Source organism: Sinocyclocheilus rhinocerous, unplaced genomic scaffold (genome assembly GCF_001515625.1).
Source record: "Sinocyclocheilus rhinocerous isolate Xijiao unplaced genomic scaffold, SAMN03320098_v1.1 scaffold1222, whole genome shotgun sequence".
Classification (NCBI taxonomy): domain Eukaryota; kingdom Metazoa; phylum Chordata; class Actinopteri; order Cypriniformes; family Cyprinidae; genus Sinocyclocheilus; species Sinocyclocheilus rhinocerous.
In genome coordinates, this window is record NW_015640234.1 from 476,462 (window position 1) to 495,368 (window position 18,907).

Below are 18,907 nucleotides of genomic sequence, written 5' to 3' on the forward strand. Positions count from 1 at the left end.
GCATCGACATCTATTAAAAAAACGGCCTCTGGTCTCCTTTCCCACGAACTGGCAAACCGGAAGCCTTAGCATTAGCCGTTACGCTTTTTCGGCTAAAGGTTGCAGGCTTGCCTTCTAGTGGCTTTGGCGTCACTGCCATTCATAAATCCTCTCCCGTGGCCTCATGGGATAGTGAAGAGTCCATCGTATGCACACTCCAGAATCACGCAGGAAGTAGTAGGTCATCCGGGTACTTTTTCCTACTCTTTTATGACTATTGTGAATTCGGACATACTTCTTTTGTCACATACTGTTTTTCACCTGCTATGTAGTAGGGAAATATGTGGTTTCGGATGCAGCTTTCATTCCCCGATGGGACACTTATAGTGTTGTAAAAATGCAAGTGTTTACAGAGCTGTATTTCGATTTTCACTTCTAAATATCTGTTCAGTAGTCTCTATAACAGATTACACAATTTAGTAATTGTGGCGCTTCTAATTAAGTGATAAAAAGCAGTTACAAATGTTGTACAAAATAAACATACTCATCTTTGCACCTATAAAATGTGCAACACTTTATGTTTTACTATCAAATTATATGTAATATCTATTTATTATTAATATTTAACTTAACACTGGAAAGGTTTCTGCGTCCTCCTGTGAGATCTCGGCAAAAAGTCTCACGATTTATTTCCAAAATATGATGCATGATGGGATACACTTAGCCTCGAACACCATTCTGGAGCGGTATGGATTTAGTTTGCGTTAAAGGCAGAGTAAGTGATTTCTGGTAGCCAATGTTGATATTTGAAATCACCAAAACAAACACGCCCCTACCCCAAAAGGGTCTTGCCCCTATTTTGATAGCTCCGCCCCACATATACGTACGCAACCCAGGCAACGATTAGTTCTGTGAAACAAAGCAAAACCAATGTTACACCGTGTCTACGGACGTGAGCGGCGCGGCGCGGCGCAACAAATCCCGACAGAAAACTGCTGCCGGGTTCTATTTATGACGTGCTGACACAAATTTCAAATGGTTTTCAACGGTCGTTTGATCGCGTCCAGTGTAGGCAGACTTTAGCTGTTGTAGACACGGTGTTACTCACCTATTGAGAAGAAACAAAGCAACCTCGGCGTCCGATCGCAGGCCTTCGCTCCTTGAGTTCTCTCCAGCGCTGGAAAGCTGATCCGATATTTACACGGGTCCTACTTCTTGCCTTATCGTTCCGCAGACGTTTTCCTCTTTTGTTTTTTATCCGCCATCTCTATCTTTCTGTCGCTCGGCTCGGCTAATGTCCGTCCCATGCACTGAAAGCTCTCTCCTCCACATCACGAGACGAGTAGACACGCCCCTTATTGCTGATTGGCTACACGTTTGTTTTGCTATTCGGCCCGAATCAGTTTTCTAAAGTGTTTTTGAAAAATCACATACCCTGCCTTTAAGGGCACTGCAATTTTGGCGTTTTTAAGACCTGGGACAGTCTTGCGCATATACTTCCTGTTGTGTGCACGCACTCTCAAGTGGCCAAGACCGCATGTGTGGGTATTTGGAAAAGCCCTTTGTTTCGAAGAGGACCAAGAACCCTGAAAAAGGTGCGTCTTGGTCCACTTGTTTAAAGGTTCTGATGGCAGCGTTCACAATTATTCAAATGAAGCGCACTAACAGAGCAATCACATCAGAGTTTGTTTTAATCAAACTAAATCTAAGTGTGAACACACCCTTAAAGGAAACTGAGCATCGAAATCGAGCGCTTTGGGAGGTGGGAAATCAACCTCAAGAAATATTAAACAAAGACACATCTTGACCCCTTTAATATATATTTTTTCATCCCCTTGTTTATCTATGTGTAAATATTGAGATGATGCCTTGCACACCTATTATCTATGTATTGTCCTTTGAAATATTGTGAGTTGTGAAACAAAAATGTAAAGAAAAGAAAAATCTTGTTATTAAATGAACTTATCCCCCATGTATAGTTAAGTATTAAAAATACTGTAAAACGGTCTGTTTAATGATGAAAAAGAGAGAATTCTCTATTAAATAAACTATTAAGACTAACTGTAAGGTTTGTCAGAGTCAGTTGTCAACTGCTGGTCATCAATAATATTAATTACATGAAAAACAAATGATAGAATGAAATAATCTGCTGTGAAAGCAGTGTTTCTGATAAAAATAAATAAAATACAACCAAACAAACTAGTAAAAACATTTATTTCCACACCAGGCCAGCACTAATTTTCTGCCAGGATATTTTCTATTAAGTTTTCTTAAAGACATTTATTCTAAACCTAAAACACAATGCAATGCAATGTGTAATTCAAAATAAAGGTAAAACACCTGTGAAAAATTAAAATGGAAAATTCCTTCATATTACCATTGGTACATTGGGCCTTTTTGGGGCCTTTTTAGAAGGTTCCTCATTGTTTATATACCTTTAAATCACTTCTCAATATTGATGAAAAAGAAAGCAGATACAGAGCAGAGCTGCTCGAGATGAACCAACTTCTAATGCAGCTTCTCCAAGTTTTAAAGAGATTATTGTTAGAGCCTTATTTCTACAGTTTGTCAGGATGTCCACTAAAGGGCAACAGCGGTTCAATATACTGGATGTGCCGTGCTGCCATTCCATTGAGGAAGAACAGGAAGGTGGCGGTGAACTGGCACCAGAAGGTGAGAGTAAACCCAAGGAGCGTTGCAAATGCCCCTAACAGGAGTACAAAAATTGCAACTCCTCCGGCAGCCATTACCCCCGCCAGCAGCACCAGCCGTGCCCCGAGGGTCCAGCGTTGACTGGAGTCCCTCCCTTCGCTGGCCTGTGACATCACAAGCAACTCCAGTCCGAATATGGCACTGACCAGAGCCAGAGTAATCACAGAACGACACACCGCCAAGCCCACGCCCAGACCATCCACCCCTGCCTCCTCCAGATGTCTAGTGCAGTTAGAGGATGCTTTAAAACTTTGGGACCCCAACACAGAGCCCTGCTGCTCCTCCAGTGAGCAGAAATACCACAGGCCGAACATACGGCGGCCGGCGAGCAGCCAGTGACCATCACACACCGCAATAGACGAGAGGATGACAGACAGAAATGTACACAGGATAATAAGACTGCGGCAAAATAAGTCTAGAAAAAGAGGAGTGGACTTCCCACGTGGAACAGCCCCGACCTGGAGAGAAACAACAGAGTTATCAGAAGAAATCTGATCCACATGTATCAACATCAGATCCTGCTGTAGCCACTTATGTTATGCCCTTTCTGAAGCCTGAAAACGGCTAGACTGCTGAAAAAATGAATGAAACTACATTTATATATGTAGTTTAATGAGGACAGGCTATTATAAGGAAAGTATTTCAGCAAAAAAGCAAACTTTTCCCTTCTCACAACCATGTAAACAACGCTTCATTTTGTTGTGTATTGAACTACTTTCTTGTCCAAATCAATTGGCGCTATCGAATTTGCGCTATTAATAATTATGATCTTATTTTGCCTTTTCATCCCAAGTAAATTTATGATTCCACTCTAAAGAATAACATAAACGTCAAATAGCATACACATTTAAAATACGTAAAGGCATTACCCTGATTTTTATTGCAGTCATATTGAGTTAATGTGCCTTAAAGCCCACAGACCAGGAGACGCGAGACGAAGAAGCCAAGTCAACTCCAGTCGAAAGTACAGTATGATTTTAGTGTAACATTAACTGGTCTTCAAACCCGCCCGTCCCGTCTGTCTCCTTAGACACGCAGATCACGGGCGCTTCGTGTTAGTTTTCCGGTCACGGGGGTTTTCGGTAACTAGGAATCAGATATTATGCTAGAGGCAGCTCCTGTATAAAGGAGTTTCTTCAAATTTGGGCATTTTTGTCCTAGGGGATTTTTATTACAACTAATATATTTAAGTTTTTTTTAATGTTTGCTATAGGTAACAAAACTGTTTTGGTAACTTTATAATATGCATTCTATAATATAATAGGCATAATATAGAAAGTAAACAGTAACAGTAAATTTTACCCTTGTCCCAGACTTTCAATTTTAACTACGAAAACCCATCAAAAAAAGTTGACATTCATTGCAAAACTATCATTTAATTAAAGAGTAAATCAGACATCAGCTATTTTGATATGAAGGCTATGGCTGACTTTGACAAAAAAAAAAATAAAAATAATAATAATATATATATATATATAATAAACAAATAATACTGTATAAAGCCTAAACTTGAGCCAATTTTCACGTGTGATGTGTGCATGAAAAAAAAAACTTCAAATTATGCATAAAATGTGCATTTACATGAATCGCTGCCTATAAAATGTGCCTTAAATGTTGTTTTCTTCCAAATTTGTTATGTCAATCACCGACAGAGAACACTTTAAATACAATGTAGTGGACATATTTAAGGTAACTAATTATTTTTTAATAATAACAGTAGGCTATAGTATCCCATTGTCCCATTTTTAGTTTTGTGGGGCTTTGATCCGATTATAAACTTTTCCAGTAGCCTAACTAGGTTGCTAGAACTATTTTAACAAATAACCAAGTTCATATTTATATTTATTTCCGTTTTTCACTCGACATTATTAAAATGGCTATATCTCACTAGTAAAAAAAAAAAAATCAACAACCTTAAAACACTGACCAGTCACTAGTAGTAGTTTAACTAATTAGTAAAATAATCTGTTGTTGGTATCAAGCACCACATAGCTATTACTAAAGGTAGGCCTTAAATCTGCTAAGAATGTTTCTCTTCACAGAAATTGTTAATTATCTAAACTGATGATTATCAAAATGACTGACTGGCCAAAGTCCCTTTTGGGTGACTGTGACCTAAAACATAATTATGCAATTTATAGTCTCTAGCGAAAAGACTTTGAGCCCTTTCCAGACTGAGGTGAAGACATTAGGTGGGATAGAAATCATGGACAACTGTGGAAATGGTCAATTAAAACCTTTCATTGATGTTTACACACCCCATAAACCCATTGAACTAGAGTGAAATATTTTAAAGCCCTTGTGTGTTTGTAAATGTCTGGTCAGGTGATGTGAGCAAATACCCCATAACTGCAATCAAATGACTGATAGGACATTGATAATATCAAGTACTGGCTAATTTGCAATTAAGGCAGGTCTTATGTATTAGGAATGATGGACAAGTCATTCCACTTGATATTAGTTACAGCCAGACACATTATCAAGTCCGTCTCAGGAAAACAGCTCAATTATCATATAGAATATTGCTATTTTACAGAAATGCACAACTACATCTTGAATGAATTAAATCCAACACTCATACAGTAAATCCATTTAATTATTTGATCAGGTTATTTTTTTAAATCACAAAATCTTTCATGGGGTCTCACTTAAAAAAAAAAAAAAAAAAAAAAAAAAAAAGGCAAACATCAAAGTTTTTAAGGGAAATCCAACATGTTTTCCTTAGTCAGTGTTTGTACGAAAACACAGAGCAAACATGGTTTTAGAAGAATTGATTTTATGGCATTGTATAAATTTGAATTAATTTGTGCTTTTCACTACATGGTTGCTGGTGGATGAGCTCTCTTGGCCTGAGAGGAATTTGCCTATTCTCTCACACAGAACAGAGTCTGTGTGCTACGGTGTAACAGTAACACCCTTGCGAGAGGACACACTGGAGGCCTTAAGGCGTTTTTATGGGAGGACAGTGCAGGTAAAGGCAGGCTGGCCATGATGGGTTCAGTCTATTAGATTCCGTATTTCCCCTTCAGCTCCTCTACCTTTGCGATGTATGCTTTCAATGCATCATCCTGACTCATACCTGAAAAGTGAAAGAGAAGAAAAACAGACAGAGAGGAAGACACACACACACACACACACACACTGAGTGAGCAGCTTCTTGAGATAATTTACAGTTTTGTATGTTAAGATGCTGAAAAAACACAAATGTAAAAGGATATTTCACTGCCCCCTTCTGGTAGGGAGGAGAAACTGACCTTTCTTGGCCTCCCAGGCATCCCATTTGGCCTTGCCAGTGAAATCTAACATGCCCGGTCGAGCTGTAAAAAAAAAAAAATATATACACATTTTTTTAGAGCTGCAATTTTGATTTAGAGATAAACTTAGGCCACATTTATTTATTCACTTTAATTTTGATAAGGAAAAGCTCACCTGTGTTAACATCTCCTACGGTGGCCTGTTTGTACAGACTGTAAATTTCCAGCACCTCAGCGTCCGCTGGTTTCGCTTTCAGATGTTTGACCTCCTCTGCTGCTTTCTGAAACTCAGCCTGTGAAGAAACCAACAACATGAGCCAACAGAACACTCTACAAACACATGCTGCGTTATGGACAATCGGTCAGCAATACTGATTTGAGTTTCACAACCCTTAAGTAGACAAAAATTGTGAGACAGAGTTGAGATATCACAGATAGTTTGCAGTTCAGTGAGTGAGTTCATTCAGAGAAGATTTCATCAGACTGATTCAATCCTATAACCCAGGAGTGTGTGATTCTTTTAAATTAATTATTAATGTTTTCGCAACTATGACTTATTTTGCTGTGCTACTATGGATTCTACAGCGGCAGTGTAGATTTGTTTCACCTTTAACAAGCGATTCATTAGACACTGGTGATACTTTGTGATATTCAAGACTAAAGACTTCTGAAGAGGAATATAGGTTAATGCTGCTCAGAGGTGGCATAACTGAAAAGGTGGCACCGAAGCACTTCTGACGTGGCATTTACTTAGCAATTACTACTATATGCATTGAAACTAGGGGCTGAGCAGGCATAATTTAATCTGGCTTTTATGCGGCATTGCATCTTTACACATTTTGAGCAGACACAAAGCAGCCTTAACTCGGCTGTGTAAAGACATCTTTACACAAATATTACAGCTGTATAATTTGATGCTGAGGTGGATCAGAGCAGGCATAATTTAGTCTGGCTTTTATGTGGCTTCATGTCTTGAATTTCAAGCAGCCTCAACTCAGTGTAAGGAGGCTTGGAGTTCACATCAACAAACAATAACATTCTGTTTAACCTAAGCACTCGCGGCAGTTTTGTTGTCTGCCGCTTTAAATGCTTGAGGGCAGATTCGGTTTCTAATTGGATGGATTCTTACTGGCTGTAAATGTTTTGTCATTTATCAGCTAGAAAAAAAAATGTTTTGATAGTGATTCCACCAATATTGTTCCTCTGTGTCATTATTGTTATAGTTGCTTAATTCTATTCTCATAGAATTAGAACTTATTGTCCTAGGTGCGAACAGGCCTTAAAACGGAATAGAACATTAATCACTTTTAATGGAATTTCCCCCAACGCTCCATTAAAGGAACACTCCACTATTTTTGAAAATAGGCTCATTTTCCAACTCCCCTAGAGCTAAACAGTTGAGTTTTACCGTTTTCGAATCCATTCAACCGATCTCCGGGTCTGGCGGTAGCACTTTTAGCTGTAGCTTAGCATAGATCATTGAATCTGATTAGACCGTTAGCATCCGATATGGCTAGGAAAAATACTCTCATTCCGGCGTAATAATCAAGGAACTTGCAAAGTTCCTTGATTATTACGCCGGAATGAGAGTATAGTTCCTAGCCAGGCGCAATGATATTACGCAGCGCCTGAAAATAGTCCCCAGCTAGCGAGATGCTAACGGTCTAATCAGATTCAATGATCTATGCTAAGCTACAGCTAAAAGTGCTACCGCCAGACCCAGAGATCGGCTGAATGGATTCAAAAACGGTAAAACTCAACTGTTTAACTCTAGGGGAGTTGGAAAATGAGCCTATTTTCAAAAATAGTGGAGTGTTCCTTTAATTTAAGAATCCGCTCTGCACTGAATACAAAAAGCAGACCAAGGATAAGTGAAACCTCACCATCCATATGCATTCAGTTCTCATTCTTACTTCTCACAAAAAGGACTGAAAAGATTTTGTTCATGGCCATTTTACATTCTTGGTCTTCCTCCGTAATGCTGGCAGGAGACATGAACTGATTATGTAACCATGCGCACAAAGGCCAGCACACATTAAAAAGGGTTTAGCAGATCTCTGATCACCGGGGGTCAAACTCCATCCATCTCTCTCTCTCTCTCTCTCTCTCTCTCTCTCTCTCAATCAATCAATCACACACACTTTACTACGCCTGCGATTCTTTGACCTAATTACGTGACATGCGCACAAGGCTCCTCATCATCGACCAGCTTCTGTTCCTTCATCTTCTTCCTGTTACAGTAACCACACAACGTCCTCGAGTAAACCTCAGTCTTATCATTGCTATAACATGTTATCAGATTTCAGTGCATAACGACTAAATACAGACCCACTTCTCACACCTTCTTTAACTGACAAGTATTTTTGGAGAAGAACCGTTAACGACAATTAACATTTTTCACGTTATTATTAGTATTATTATTTTTTTTTTATGTGGTCCACTCGGCATGCTCTAATACTAAAATAATCTACTTCCCACTTAAACGAATCTATTCTAACGATCTAAGAATATCGAATTAAAGAACCTTTTAGTTGATTCAATAACTTCCAGCTGTTGAGCAATGAATGAGTGTAAAAGGGCGCTCATGCTTCAAAGGGCAGGACGGAACAGAGCAGCGGGTTTCACGTTTTACATTTGCATATTTTCACCCCAAAAATGTATTTTCTGTCATCATTTACTGACCCTCGTGTGTGTCATTCCAAAATATGACATTCTTCAGTGCAAACAACATAACGAGGCGGCACGCAGAATCGCCTTCCACTCCTTATTGCTTTGCATACATTAAAAATGAACGGTGACTGAGGCTAGCAACATCTCGCTTTGTGTTCAGCGGAAGAAAGTCACACGTGACTTTTTGGGGTAACCACCCGTTTCGTAAAAACGCGACGCGGCGACATGCGTCCGTGTAGCGCGTGTAAAAGCCAACGATTAAGAAACAGCGCAAACGGAGCACAAAGGCTCGCTCAGTAGCTCTATATTATAACACACTTCACATTCACGCCACACCCACCTAGACATGGCGCTCTCTTCAGCTCTGCATGCATATTATTGCCCTCCAGTGTCATTTACTACATGTAATGTAAAGCTGACTTTTTACCTCTCTCGATCGAGGTAAATCAGTATTAATCTTTAAGACATATGAAATACTAACCAAATGCGCTCATTCGAACAGCACCATGTCGTTTTCTATACGAGTTTTAAATACAATTCTCAAATGCAATTCTCAAATACTCTCAAATCAAACAAATGCGTCGTGTTCGCACAATGCAAATACTCACCTCAGACATGGTTGTAGATCTTTCAGTCTGTTACAATGATATGCTTGAAGACCCGCTGTGACGGCAGCGCGACACTCCGACGATTGCTGTAGTATCGGCTGGCACGCCCGTGGCCACGCCCCCTTGCACTCCATTGGCTGCTGGGGCACGTACTGAGCAATCTGTCCAATCAAATTCACGGAAATGTAGGTCTTTCAACTGGGCCACAGGGTCACGCTAGGGATGCCAGATTGAGAGTATTGTGCAAATATACCAATGCCTTTATTCAAACAGAAGCTACCCATTTCAACAGAAGTTGAGGTGTCTTATGATTTTTTTTTTATCAGCGGTTCTGAACTTAGGGGTTTGGACAAACAACTGATCCTTATAGTTTGATGAGGTGGCCTATTGTTAATGCATGTAAAAACAATCCACAAATATAACTAAAATATAAATAAAGGTTTATGTAACCAGATGTTTTTGTATTCAATTTTTAGACATGTTTGGAGTGCAAATACTCATAAAGCTTTTCTTCTTGAAAGTGGCCAAGTATGGGGACCCATACTCGGAATTAGTGCTCTGCATTTCTCTCTAACCATTAGGCCATGACTTCCCTTTTTTTTTAAAGCTTTTTAGTAAATAGCGACAGAATTGATCAACATATGCAAATTACCTTCAAATATCGTGTTTCTAAACTTTAACTTTACTCATTTTCAGTCATAGACGATATGTCCATTGTTGACCAGCAGCCTGATAACTGACCGTGTAGTATTTACAGTATTTTTTGCATAGTTAACATACTAATGTTTTGATGAATGATGATTGTAATGGAGGTAAAGACGATTACAGTCCAGATAGCACACGATCTGCAAGATGTCTGTTAAAGATTGGGCACCAACACTCACTCTGACAGAGGAACTGTTCACTGGTCATGTTGAGCTGCCTTCAGATCACCACATTACACAAATTCAGAATGTTTTTATTTGCTTTATTAATTTGTGTTTTGCTCTGTTTAATAATTCTGAATGGATCCGTATATATTTATATACAGTCAGGTTAGGTATCCACTATATTCTTCAAAGCGGAAGTAAGCCGCTTTCTGAGAATGTGCGAGACTTCCGGTTCATTACCCGCTGTAGGGAAATAACGAGAAGAATAACAACGTGCAGTAAACGGTAAAACTGTTTGCAGTATAAACCAGTGTGTTCATAATTAAGATGATACATTAAAATAATAAGGTAAGACACAGCAATTTGCAATATCAAGCAGTAAAACGAGCCGTTTTCTACAGCTAAAAATAGCTAGACGCAGATGAGACCAGAAACCAGACCCGTACAAATTACAAATGGCCGCGCCCGGTCTTATGTGGAAAATATGGATAGCGGTGTCCGTGTGGTCCTGTTTGGTATTGCAGCTTGACTTGTAGTTTTAGAAAAAAGCTCTAAACAAATGTAACATTTATTTTTTCCCTAACAGTTTTTGCTGTTGCATTGTATACATAAATTGTGAATTATGAAAATGAAAAAAAAAATGGTTTTAATTTATCTTGAAAATTCTTGCCACTGTGGCGCCCTACCTAGAAAATTTTCCACCAGTCTGTGTCATGCCACCAAAATGTACATTGCAAGGGCGTTGAAATAGCTGAAATAGTTAGATCCAATCTGTTTAGCTAGTTATGCAACTTCCTGTCAGTCCTCTGGGAAATAATCTCATGCAAAAACAGCTAAGCCACATTCTTAGAAGATTTTTTTTAAATCTCAATTGGACAGTGTCCAAATTAAAATAGATATTTAATTTGCATTCCATTTTTGACAAGGATAAATAGAGATATAAATTAACATTTAGTGCTTAAAAAACAACAGGCTACTCATAAAACAAGCCATAGAATATGAACATAACGGTTTGTTTTGGACCGTGGAGACATTTATTTTTGTTTCCGCATTGAATGTGTCACATGCTGTATCTATTGTTCTGCGGCTCTATTGCTTTTGCCTGATACTGTTACCTGATCGGCGGCTATTTTGGTCTAGAATTGCATTTCTCAGAACATGCTGGAAGAAAACGATTCGATATTAGTTTTATAATTACTGAAGTACGATAAAATAGTGAAGTGGGCGCGTCTGTTCTGCTATCCTTAATTTTACTTAGGCTCAATTTACTTCTAGGCTCACTTTTTAATAATCGTGTCTGGCCTCTGCATGTTTAATCCGTGTGGTTTGTAATGTGATCGGCTCGAGATGTGTGAAAGTGCGGTTCTGACAGTGCGTCTGGTTCGATCTTTCGAGCATCGCAACTTTAAACCGGTGGTTTACAAAGACGTTAGTTTAGATCAGACGGTGGAGGAGTTTATTACATTTGTTAAGCAAGGTAAGACAACCGATTGTAACCAGAGTTCACCTGTTTATTTGTAAAAAGTAAATGAGATGTGTTTGATATTAAACAATAACTAATAATGAGAGCTAAACTAAAGCACTTCTCTCTTTTAAGACGTTTCAACAAGAGCTGGATTGCCTCTGCCCTTTAAGAAGTTTGATTATGGCAAGTCTACACTTACTGCTTTATCAGAAATAAGATTAACAGTTATTGCATTAACATCCTGTTGCTGTGTTGTTGCAGACACAATGAAAATCATACACCAGGCACATGGCGCAAAGGTAACTTTTAATCAGATCAACAACTTGTGGCATAAATTATGTAATATTGACATGATTACATTTGTTTAAAAATTGCTGCCGTAAACCTTTCATGATCATTCTGCTCCTTTTATTTCACAAAAGTTTAGAAATGTATACTTGGTTAGAAACAACCTAATTCCTATGATAAATAGTTGTATTAACAAAATGAGTAAATGTAACCTTAATAATAATATCTGTTGTTCATGATTTCAGACGAATGAGCTTGTAATGAGTTTAGAGGATGATGAAAAGTTGATTCTTCGTGATGGCTGCATGTTAGGAGCATGTGGCGTTGGTATGTAAAAACAATATTTAGGGCTTCATGAGTCCGTGCAGATTACATTTTTATAGGATGCTAAATTAAATCTTTTATTTTAATGCGTAATTAATTTTCCTCGTGTGCACATAACAATTCAATAAAAATAAATGAAACTGTACCTGCTCAAGTCTTAATTTCAACACCTTTCCTCTCCTCACAGCCAATGAGACAGAACTTGCCTTCTTCAGAATGGCCGACTATGAAAAGTTCAAAGCCAATCCAAAGACAGAATGGTGATGACGATCAGGATGCAACACAAGAGGTCTTGGAGCAGGGGTGCCCAAACTCGGTCCTGGAGGGCCGGTGTCCTGCAGAGTTTAGCTCCAACCCTAATTAAACACACCTGAAGCAGCTAATCAAGGTCTTACTAGGCATACTAGAAACTTCCCGGCAGGTGTGTTGAGGCAAGTTGGAGCTAAACTCTGCAGGACACCGGCCCTCCAGGACTGAGTTTGGGCACCCCTGTCTTGGAGTATTTATTCACCAGAGGCAAGCAAGTGTGAAAAGCTCTTCAAGTGGGATTGAACCATCTATTTTAATTTCATTTATAGCAATTCTTTTTATATTTATTCTTACCATTCAAATACCTTGAGCATAGTTTGACAAATTTTGAGGGGAGATGTTTTCATGTTGTCAAGTGCAATTATTTTCTTAGGTAAGAATACTGTAAATTTCAGTGCCAAAATGTGCATTTCGAATGCCAATAATTTTTTACTTTTTTATTTCATTTACAACAAATCAGGTACCAAATATCTTGTTTCGTTTAAATGACACCTTGGAAGTTGATTGCCATTTTGTTAAATAAAGTTGATTAAACACTTGATTAAAAGTTCATTTCAAAACTTCCTTCCTGTAGCTCATCCGCAATAACAACAGCCAATCAGTCAAACCAAGGAAACGAAGTGAAACTAAACGTGTATTAATACTTAATACGTTTTTTTTTAGTGCACATGCAGTCATGGCATGGTCAGTATTGGTACTCAGTATAATGTTGGCCTTCCTGTTACAGATGGAGTTTGAAAATTGAGTTTACACAGTAACCGGCCCTGAGGACAATCATCTGAGGTACTGACATATAATAATAACATTAGGCATGTGTTAAGTCCTTTCAGTGCATAGAGAGAGTTGGAAAAGTTCAGTCAGGAGTTACAGAAGGCTACAGTACCTCGGTACAAATCTTTTTACTGAAGCTAAAACTGTGGTATAGACCCGAGTTTTGAGTCTATGCATAGTTGTGAGACTCAAATATCAAAACAAAACACCGATGGCTTTTATAGGGAACAGAAATAGAGAGCTGAAGGTACTGTGTGCGTGTGAGCAGAGCTCTAGTCTTTGTGCTTCTGAGAGATCACAGCTGATACACACTGCACCTAATAACACTAACCTCCATTCAGAACACTCAACTTGACTATACAAATGTACCTTATCATATCTGTCTTTACTTTTAGCCTTACGAAGATGAGACAAATTTGCCAGTCTCATCATATCATTATTGTTCCCATTTTAGATGAGGCTGACTTAAGCTAGTCAGAATTTAACTAGTCTCAAGAATATTTATCAACAATTTCCACTTGGCAAAAGTGCATATTGGCTGTAATGTGTTGTTCACTTGTGTGTTGACCACTACACTTCCAACTGTATATCTGCTTAACACTTCATTTTTATACAAGTATTTAATTACAAAAAGTTTTTAAATGCATGTGTTCTTGTATTCTTTCCCAGACTTCTATGGTATTCCATTAGCCACCACGTGGTGGTGCTGTAAAACTGGACAGTTGCGTTTACTCTCGCATCCGCGGCGGATTCGTGTCAGTCTGGTGAAGATGCATGGCAGAAGCAGGAAGCAACGGCACACCAGAACAATGCAGGGTACAACGACAGCCAATAAGTAGCTTGGCGGCATGTAGAATGGATATGCCTCAATGTGGAAGGCAAAATCCCAGCCAAAGAAGAGTGTGTGCGTGATGGACAGAGTCAGAGCAATGTAGCCCAAACCAGACTAAAGGAAGAAAAGAGAGAAAACGTCATTCAAAAAGCTATAATTGTTGTTTTGGGTTGAATATGCTAATCAAAGACATTGCCAAAATTACATATGAAATCATGCCACACTATCTGGTCAATATCAGAGCAACATTTCCATGTTTCCTCCTAGCCTAAAAACCAACTATCAGTTGTTGCACCAAAACTAGCTAGACATGACTTACATCAACATGTAATGTGACAGATCAAGTGCACCATGCACATTGGAAATTCAGGTACCAGGTATAAACTAGGCCTGTACGATTGTTTGGAATGGCATGTACAGGGTTTGTTCAACCCTGCACCTGGAGAACCAGACCATTTCTCGATATGCATTCCTATGCGAACTTGCATCCTTGTGTTCCTTGCTGAAGTTCAATTCAAATACTCAAGAACGCAAGTACCAAGGACGCATGAAATTACCCGGTTACCAATATTGAGTATGCATCGCATGAAGACTTGAGAGAATTCGAAATCCCAGAAGTCATTTGGGGGTGGACGACATATGGAAGCTTGCGAGTTTTAAGCGTCTCCTGTTATCACTCAAGATGAGAGATTCCCACTGCAAACTCGCAAACTTGTGAAAGTAAACATTTGACGTTTTGATTTGCCATACATTTAAAAAAGTGATAAAGAAATGGAGAAAGCCTGCAATTCATGTTATTGGCATATGTAAAATGATCATAATTGGCAAAGTATAGGTTATTTTTCATATACACACTCTTATACACGTACGCAGCAAAATTAAAAGATATTAATATTAAAAAATAAGTAAATGTTTTAAAAGATCATGACATCTGTAATGTTTTTTTGTTGTTGTTTTTATTGTGCTGGGACTGTCAGTTGAGCAACAAGATCACAACACATCTCAATTCTCACAAATATGCGTTTTGTGTCCTAGTGTTCTTTCGAGTTTCTTCTTTTGAGGTAGCCTGGCAAGAAGGGTCTCCACAACAACGCAAATCTGTTCTTTGCATTCTTAGAATTGAGAAACAGCCCCACTTTTCTGCTGAGTTTTAACACACCTGAACCAGATACTCAAGGTCTTCAGAAATGCTTGAAAATTACAAGAGTGTTTGAGAGGGGTTGGATAAAATCTCTGCAGGACAGTGGGTCCAAGCAGACTTAAGTTCCAACCCTGCTCCAACACACCATTAAAGTTTTTCAGGTGTGCTGGATTAGGGTTGGAGCTAAACTGGTAGCCCTCCAGGTTCTAGTCCTGCTCCTGGAAAGCTTAGCTCCAACTCTAATCAAACACATCTGAACAATCTAATCAAGGTGTTCAGGGTTGCCTACAAAATACAGGCAGGTGTGTTGGAATAGGGTTGAACTTAACTGCAGGTAGCAGGTACAGGGTTAGCTATTCTTGGTTAAAGCAGAGTAGGTAGATACTAGTGATGGGAGAAGCAAACCTTTTCAAGCTTTGAACCAATTGCTTCGCAAAATGATTCACTGTTTCGATGTGCTCAAAACACCACACACTGGTGATGCCTGCTGGTCAAAACTAAATGCAACAAAAACTCAGGCCAAAACATACATAAAAACATTTTTCAAACCCATTGCAAATGTTTAATTGAAAGTATAATACATTGAATAATAAAATACCATTAAATGTGAAGTGTCTGTATAATGTTTTTTTTTAAATCATTATTATTCATTTGCAGGGCTTGTTTTGTTTGTTTTATGGAGAGCTTGTCTAAACAGGACAATAAGAGACTATTAACTACTGCTCATTCTTTTAATTACACAAATGTCTCATTAAAAATGTCCACAAATTTATCAAACTGATCCGAGATCAGGTAAAAACTAAAGACGTTGGTTCAGTGGTTGTCAGCAAACCATTGAAATTTCGAAACAGTTGTGACGTTACGAAGCCTCGTTTACTGAAATCATGTGACTCTGGCAGTTTGATACTTGCTCCGAACCACTGTTTCGAAACATGAAAGCAAAGGTTTCAAAGCTCTAAGAAGCAGTGCTTCAAAAGCGCCCATCACTAGTAGGTACTGGTTCACCAAAGCTCCTGCTAAAGTAGTTATATGTGATTAATGTGTTACAGCAGTGTTTCCCAACCCTGTTCCTGGAGGCAAACCAACAGTACAAATTATAGAACTCTTCCTAATCAAACACACCTGATTCAACTCGGAAGAGACCCCAAGACCTGAAAAGGATGGGTCAGAAAGGGAGATATCCAAAATGTGTGCTGCTGGTGTGCCTCCTGGAACAGGATTGGGAAACACTGTTATGGTGTGCATGGCCTCACCTGTACAAACGTAAACTCTCTCCAGTTGAGAGTGTTGCCCACTGTGGGAAGGGAAGTGATGGCCAGTAAAGAGAGGACACCAAGACCCAGCACCCCACAAGAAAGGTACAAGTCAGATCGCCAAACACCCAGCTCATCCCAGGGCTCCTCTGTACCTGCTTTAACCTGATACATTCAGACAAACACACAGCAGACACTATACTTTTGTGAGGCACTTTAAGTGACACACTAAACATTTAAAGATCTTTATTCTCAGGTTGGCTTACCTGTCTGTAGGCAGTATTGACAAGCCTGTGCAGTGTAATTCTGCGCAGTGGCAAGCAAAGGCTGTAGACACCATGCAACGCTGCACAAAGGAAGCTCAACAGGCCCAGTTGTTTCCTCCGCTGCAACCAGTTGTCCAACCAGGATGGGAAACGCTGGTACTTGGTGCCCCTCCAGAGCTGCAACCATGCAGCAAACAATCCTGGGAAGTATACGAGTGCCAGGGTCACCAAGGCTACTGCTGGCAGGCTCTCGTTCACCAGGTCAAGGGCGAGACGGTAGAAAGCATTGTGTCCTCCTTGTGCAAGAAATGGCAGCAAAATTCCCCGCAGGAAACCGTAGCCATAGAAGAAGAGAAAAAGGAGGAAGGTGACGACAACCGGGCCACTCCAAGATGGGAATAGGTGCAATGGGGCTACCTCAATTTCTCGAGCAGCAGACAAGCCACCCATATCCACCGGGTGGAACCCCATCTGCCGAGCCAACTGCACAACTTTCTTCTTCCCCTCTGTACTGTTACTGCAGATCATGACCTATAAAGGTAGAAACTCACAGAGTTCAAATAACCCTGTATTGGTTTTCAGCAAATACATATAACCCAACAGCAGCCCTGACCTGTCTGCTTCCATCATGAGCCCCAGTCTGCAGCTCCCAGGTTGAAACCGTGTTAAAACCTTTGACCACTAGACTGTCTGGAAACAGCTCAGCTAGCCGTTCTGCATTGGACGGCCCATGGATATTCATCTCTGCGCCGTTACTTACATCCACAAGCACCTTCCCTGCAAGTGCAGACTGTAGCCCCAACAAGGAGCAGTAATGCTCGGGGAACACGGCCATAAATACCAGGCACACTGCTTGTGATACTGCCCCCTCCTGGTTCCTCAACTCCACTGCATCAGGGAACAGTCCTGATGGGATGCGATTCACACAGCGACTCCCAACCACCACTCGCACACCAGAAGCTACCAGCCGCAGAGCCAGTGAGCGAGAGAAGTCTCCAGAACCGAGTATGGCCACTGTAGGGCTAGTTAGACATACAGGTAGGGCATCAGCAGGGGCTTCAGAGTCTGAGAGCAAAGGAGTTGTCATATTTTCCACCATAATAAACCTGAGAAGACAAGTCTGAGTTTAGGAAATGATATGCATTTATATAATTAGGTATTTCCAAACTGCTGTCCCGTTACCATTAAAGGCACAAATTCCATATTCTTTAGAGACAGAGCTATTAACGTATATAGTTCATTAATACAAGTGTGTAACTTGCAGTAAAAAATATCATTTTTTATATTTTTGTTAAATGTTTAGTTTAGTGGTTTGTGTGCCACATGAAAATAACACCAAATCAAAATAATTTAACATTCCACAAAATGCTGACACCCAGGAACTAACAATATTTCCCCTTTCTAAAGCATAACAGGAAAACAAGTAGATAATCTCATTCCATTTTCTCAATTTTAAACTCGATCATTTAGCCCTGTTTTTGTTTGTATGTTTGTTTAATATTTACTTAATGTTTAAACGTGCCAAAATTACACAAATTCTACATGGCTGATTTGCCTATAAAAATATTGGATTTCTTTTTTTTTTTTTTAAATAAACATTGGATGACATTGTTGTTGTTGTTGATAGTGGTGTTAAAGTTTTTATTAGTTATTAGGCCTATTGTTGAGATTGTTAAAAGTTTCTCTTTTCGCCTTTCAAATGAGTTGTAAGTTTCGCTTCTACTGAAAGGGTGGGGGACAGACGTTCTCAATTACTCAGTCACAGCAATTGCTAAAATAACTTTTACATTTCATTTTTACATTTTTTAAACATCATTATTTATCCATATCAGAAAATCCATTATACTACATGCTGATTTATCATGTACTCACCACTTTCATATAACTTCACTTTTTCTGGCGACTCTTGGACTGTGCTGTTCCAGGACTGTATAACCGCGGCGCTTCTGTTACTGTGCACTAGAGAGATATGAGACCGTGCAGAAAAAGACATTTCTTATCACACACGGAGCGTTGCTAAATTCTAGCGGCAGGTTAACAGCTGATTGGTCCGAGTGATCAATCTGAGATGACGTCTCGAGACCCCTCCATTCCTTTACGCTCCATAATCCATGACGGCAAGAGACGTGCACTGCACTATGCCACGGGCCTGCTTGTGAAGTGCGG

The 18,907-nt window shown here is 39.5% G+C and overlaps 4 protein-coding genes across 8 annotated transcripts; 1 reads left to right on the forward strand and 3 right to left on the reverse strand.

Moving 5' to 3' along the window:
• Window positions 1–2,534: 2,534 nt before the first annotated feature.
• tmem37 (transmembrane protein 37) lies at window positions 2,535–3,581 on the reverse strand. The gene is made up of 2 exons (XM_016568626.1): window positions 3,561–3,581; window positions 2,535–3,149 (listed from the first exon to the last, which is right to left on the reverse strand). The coding sequence occupies exons 1-2, from the start codon at window positions 3,579–3,581 to the stop codon at window positions 2,538–2,540; spliced, it is 633 nt and encodes a 210-aa protein (XP_016424112.1). The 3' UTR covers window positions 2,535–2,537.
• A 1,688-nt stretch (window positions 3,582–5,269) lies between these two features.
• On the reverse strand, window positions 5,270–9,297 carry dbi (diazepam binding inhibitor (GABA receptor modulator, acyl-CoA binding protein)). Of its 2 annotated transcripts, none has more exons than XM_016568589.1 (4): window positions 9,224–9,297; window positions 6,121–6,238; window positions 5,946–6,008; window positions 5,270–5,770 (listed from the first exon to the last, which is right to left on the reverse strand). In XM_016568589.1, exons 1-4 carry the CDS (start codon window positions 9,230–9,232, stop codon window positions 5,697–5,699), a joined length of 264 nt encoding a protein of 87 aa, XP_016424075.1. In that variant the 5' UTR covers window positions 9,233–9,297; the 3' UTR covers window positions 5,270–5,696. The 2 variants fall into 2 exon arrangements, with proteins under 2 accessions (XP_016424075.1, XP_016424074.1); XM_016568588.1 differs by lacking the exon at window positions 9,224–9,297 and adding an exon at window positions 8,628–8,657.
• A 1,885-nt stretch (window positions 9,298–11,182) lies between these two features.
• cunh2orf76 (chromosome unknown C2orf76 homolog) lies at window positions 11,183–13,995 on the forward strand. 3 transcript variants are annotated; one of them, XR_001641369.1, is made up of 8 exons: window positions 11,183–11,569; window positions 11,690–11,740; window positions 11,819–11,856; window positions 12,091–12,172; window positions 12,357–12,458; window positions 12,661–12,685; window positions 13,206–13,261; window positions 13,919–13,995. XR_001641369.1 is itself a non-coding variant. In XM_016568587.1 (6 exons), exons 1-5 carry the CDS (start codon window positions 11,440–11,442, stop codon window positions 12,431–12,433), a joined length of 378 nt encoding a protein of 125 aa, XP_016424073.1. In that variant the 5' UTR covers window positions 11,183–11,439; the 3' UTR covers window positions 12,434–12,458; window positions 12,661–13,002. The 3 variants fall into 3 exon arrangements, 1 of the variants encoding a protein (XP_016424073.1); XR_001641370.1 differs by lacking the exon at window positions 13,206–13,261 and having other exon boundaries at window positions 13,919–13,946; XM_016568587.1 differs by lacking the exons at window positions 13,206–13,261; window positions 13,919–13,995 and having other exon boundaries at window positions 12,661–13,002.
• LOC107752579 (metalloreductase STEAP3-like) lies at window positions 13,076–18,697 on the reverse strand. 2 transcript variants are annotated; one of them, XM_016568584.1, is made up of 5 exons: window positions 18,614–18,697; window positions 17,355–17,847; window positions 16,742–17,272; window positions 16,476–16,640; window positions 13,076–14,195 (listed from the first exon to the last, which is right to left on the reverse strand). In XM_016568584.1, exons 2-5 carry the CDS (start codon window positions 17,838–17,840, stop codon window positions 13,923–13,925), a joined length of 1,455 nt encoding a protein of 484 aa, XP_016424070.1. In that variant the 5' UTR covers window positions 17,841–17,847; window positions 18,614–18,697; the 3' UTR covers window positions 13,076–13,922. The 2 variants fall into 2 exon arrangements, with proteins under 2 accessions (XP_016424070.1, XP_016424071.1); XM_016568585.1 differs by lacking the exon at window positions 18,614–18,697 and having other exon boundaries at window positions 17,355–18,060.
• Window positions 18,698–18,907: the final 210 nt, after the last annotated feature.

Excerpts from the sequence above, each read along its gene's own strand:
- LOC107752579 (XM_016568584.1), bottom strand. The coding sequence starts at position 17,840 with ATGGTGGAAAATATGACAACTCCTTTGCTCTCAGACTCTGAAGCCCCT. Across the intron at positions 17,273-17,354 it reads CTCATGATGGAAGCAGACAG|GTCATGATCTGCAGTAACAG; the intron begins GTCAGGGCTGCT and ends CTACCTTTATAG. Across the intron at positions 16,641-16,741 it reads TCAATACTGCCTACAGACAG|GTTAAAGCAGGTACAGAGGA; the intron begins GTAAGCCAACCT and ends TGAATGTATCAG.
- tmem37 (XM_016568626.1), bottom strand. The coding sequence starts at position 3,581 with ATGACTGCAATAAAAATCAGG. Across the intron at positions 3,150-3,560 it reads TGACTGCAATAAAAATCAGG|GTCGGGGCTGTTCCACGTGG; the intron begins GTAATGCCTTTA and ends GTTTCTCTCCAG.
- cunh2orf76 (XM_016568587.1), top strand. The coding sequence starts at position 11,440 with ATGTGTGAAAGTGCGGTTCTGACAGTGCGTCTGGTTCGATCTTTCGAG. Across the intron at positions 11,570-11,689 it reads TATTACATTTGTTAAGCAAG|ACGTTTCAACAAGAGCTGGA; the intron begins GTAAGACAACCG and ends CTCTCTTTTAAG. Across the intron at positions 11,857-12,090 it reads ACCAGGCACATGGCGCAAAG|ACGAATGAGCTTGTAATGAG; the intron begins GTAACTTTTAAT and ends TCATGATTTCAG.
- dbi (XM_016568588.1), bottom strand. The coding sequence starts at position 8,657 with ATGTCATATTTTGGAATGACACACACGAGG. Across the intron at positions 6,239-8,627 it reads TTGGAATGACACACACGAGG|GCTGAGTTTCAGAAAGCAGC; the intron begins GTCAGTAAATGA and ends GTTTCTTCACAG. Across the intron at positions 5,771-5,945 it reads TGCCTGGGAGGCCAAGAAAG|GTATGAGTCAGGATGATGCA; the intron begins GTCAGTTTCTCC and ends TTCACTTTTCAG.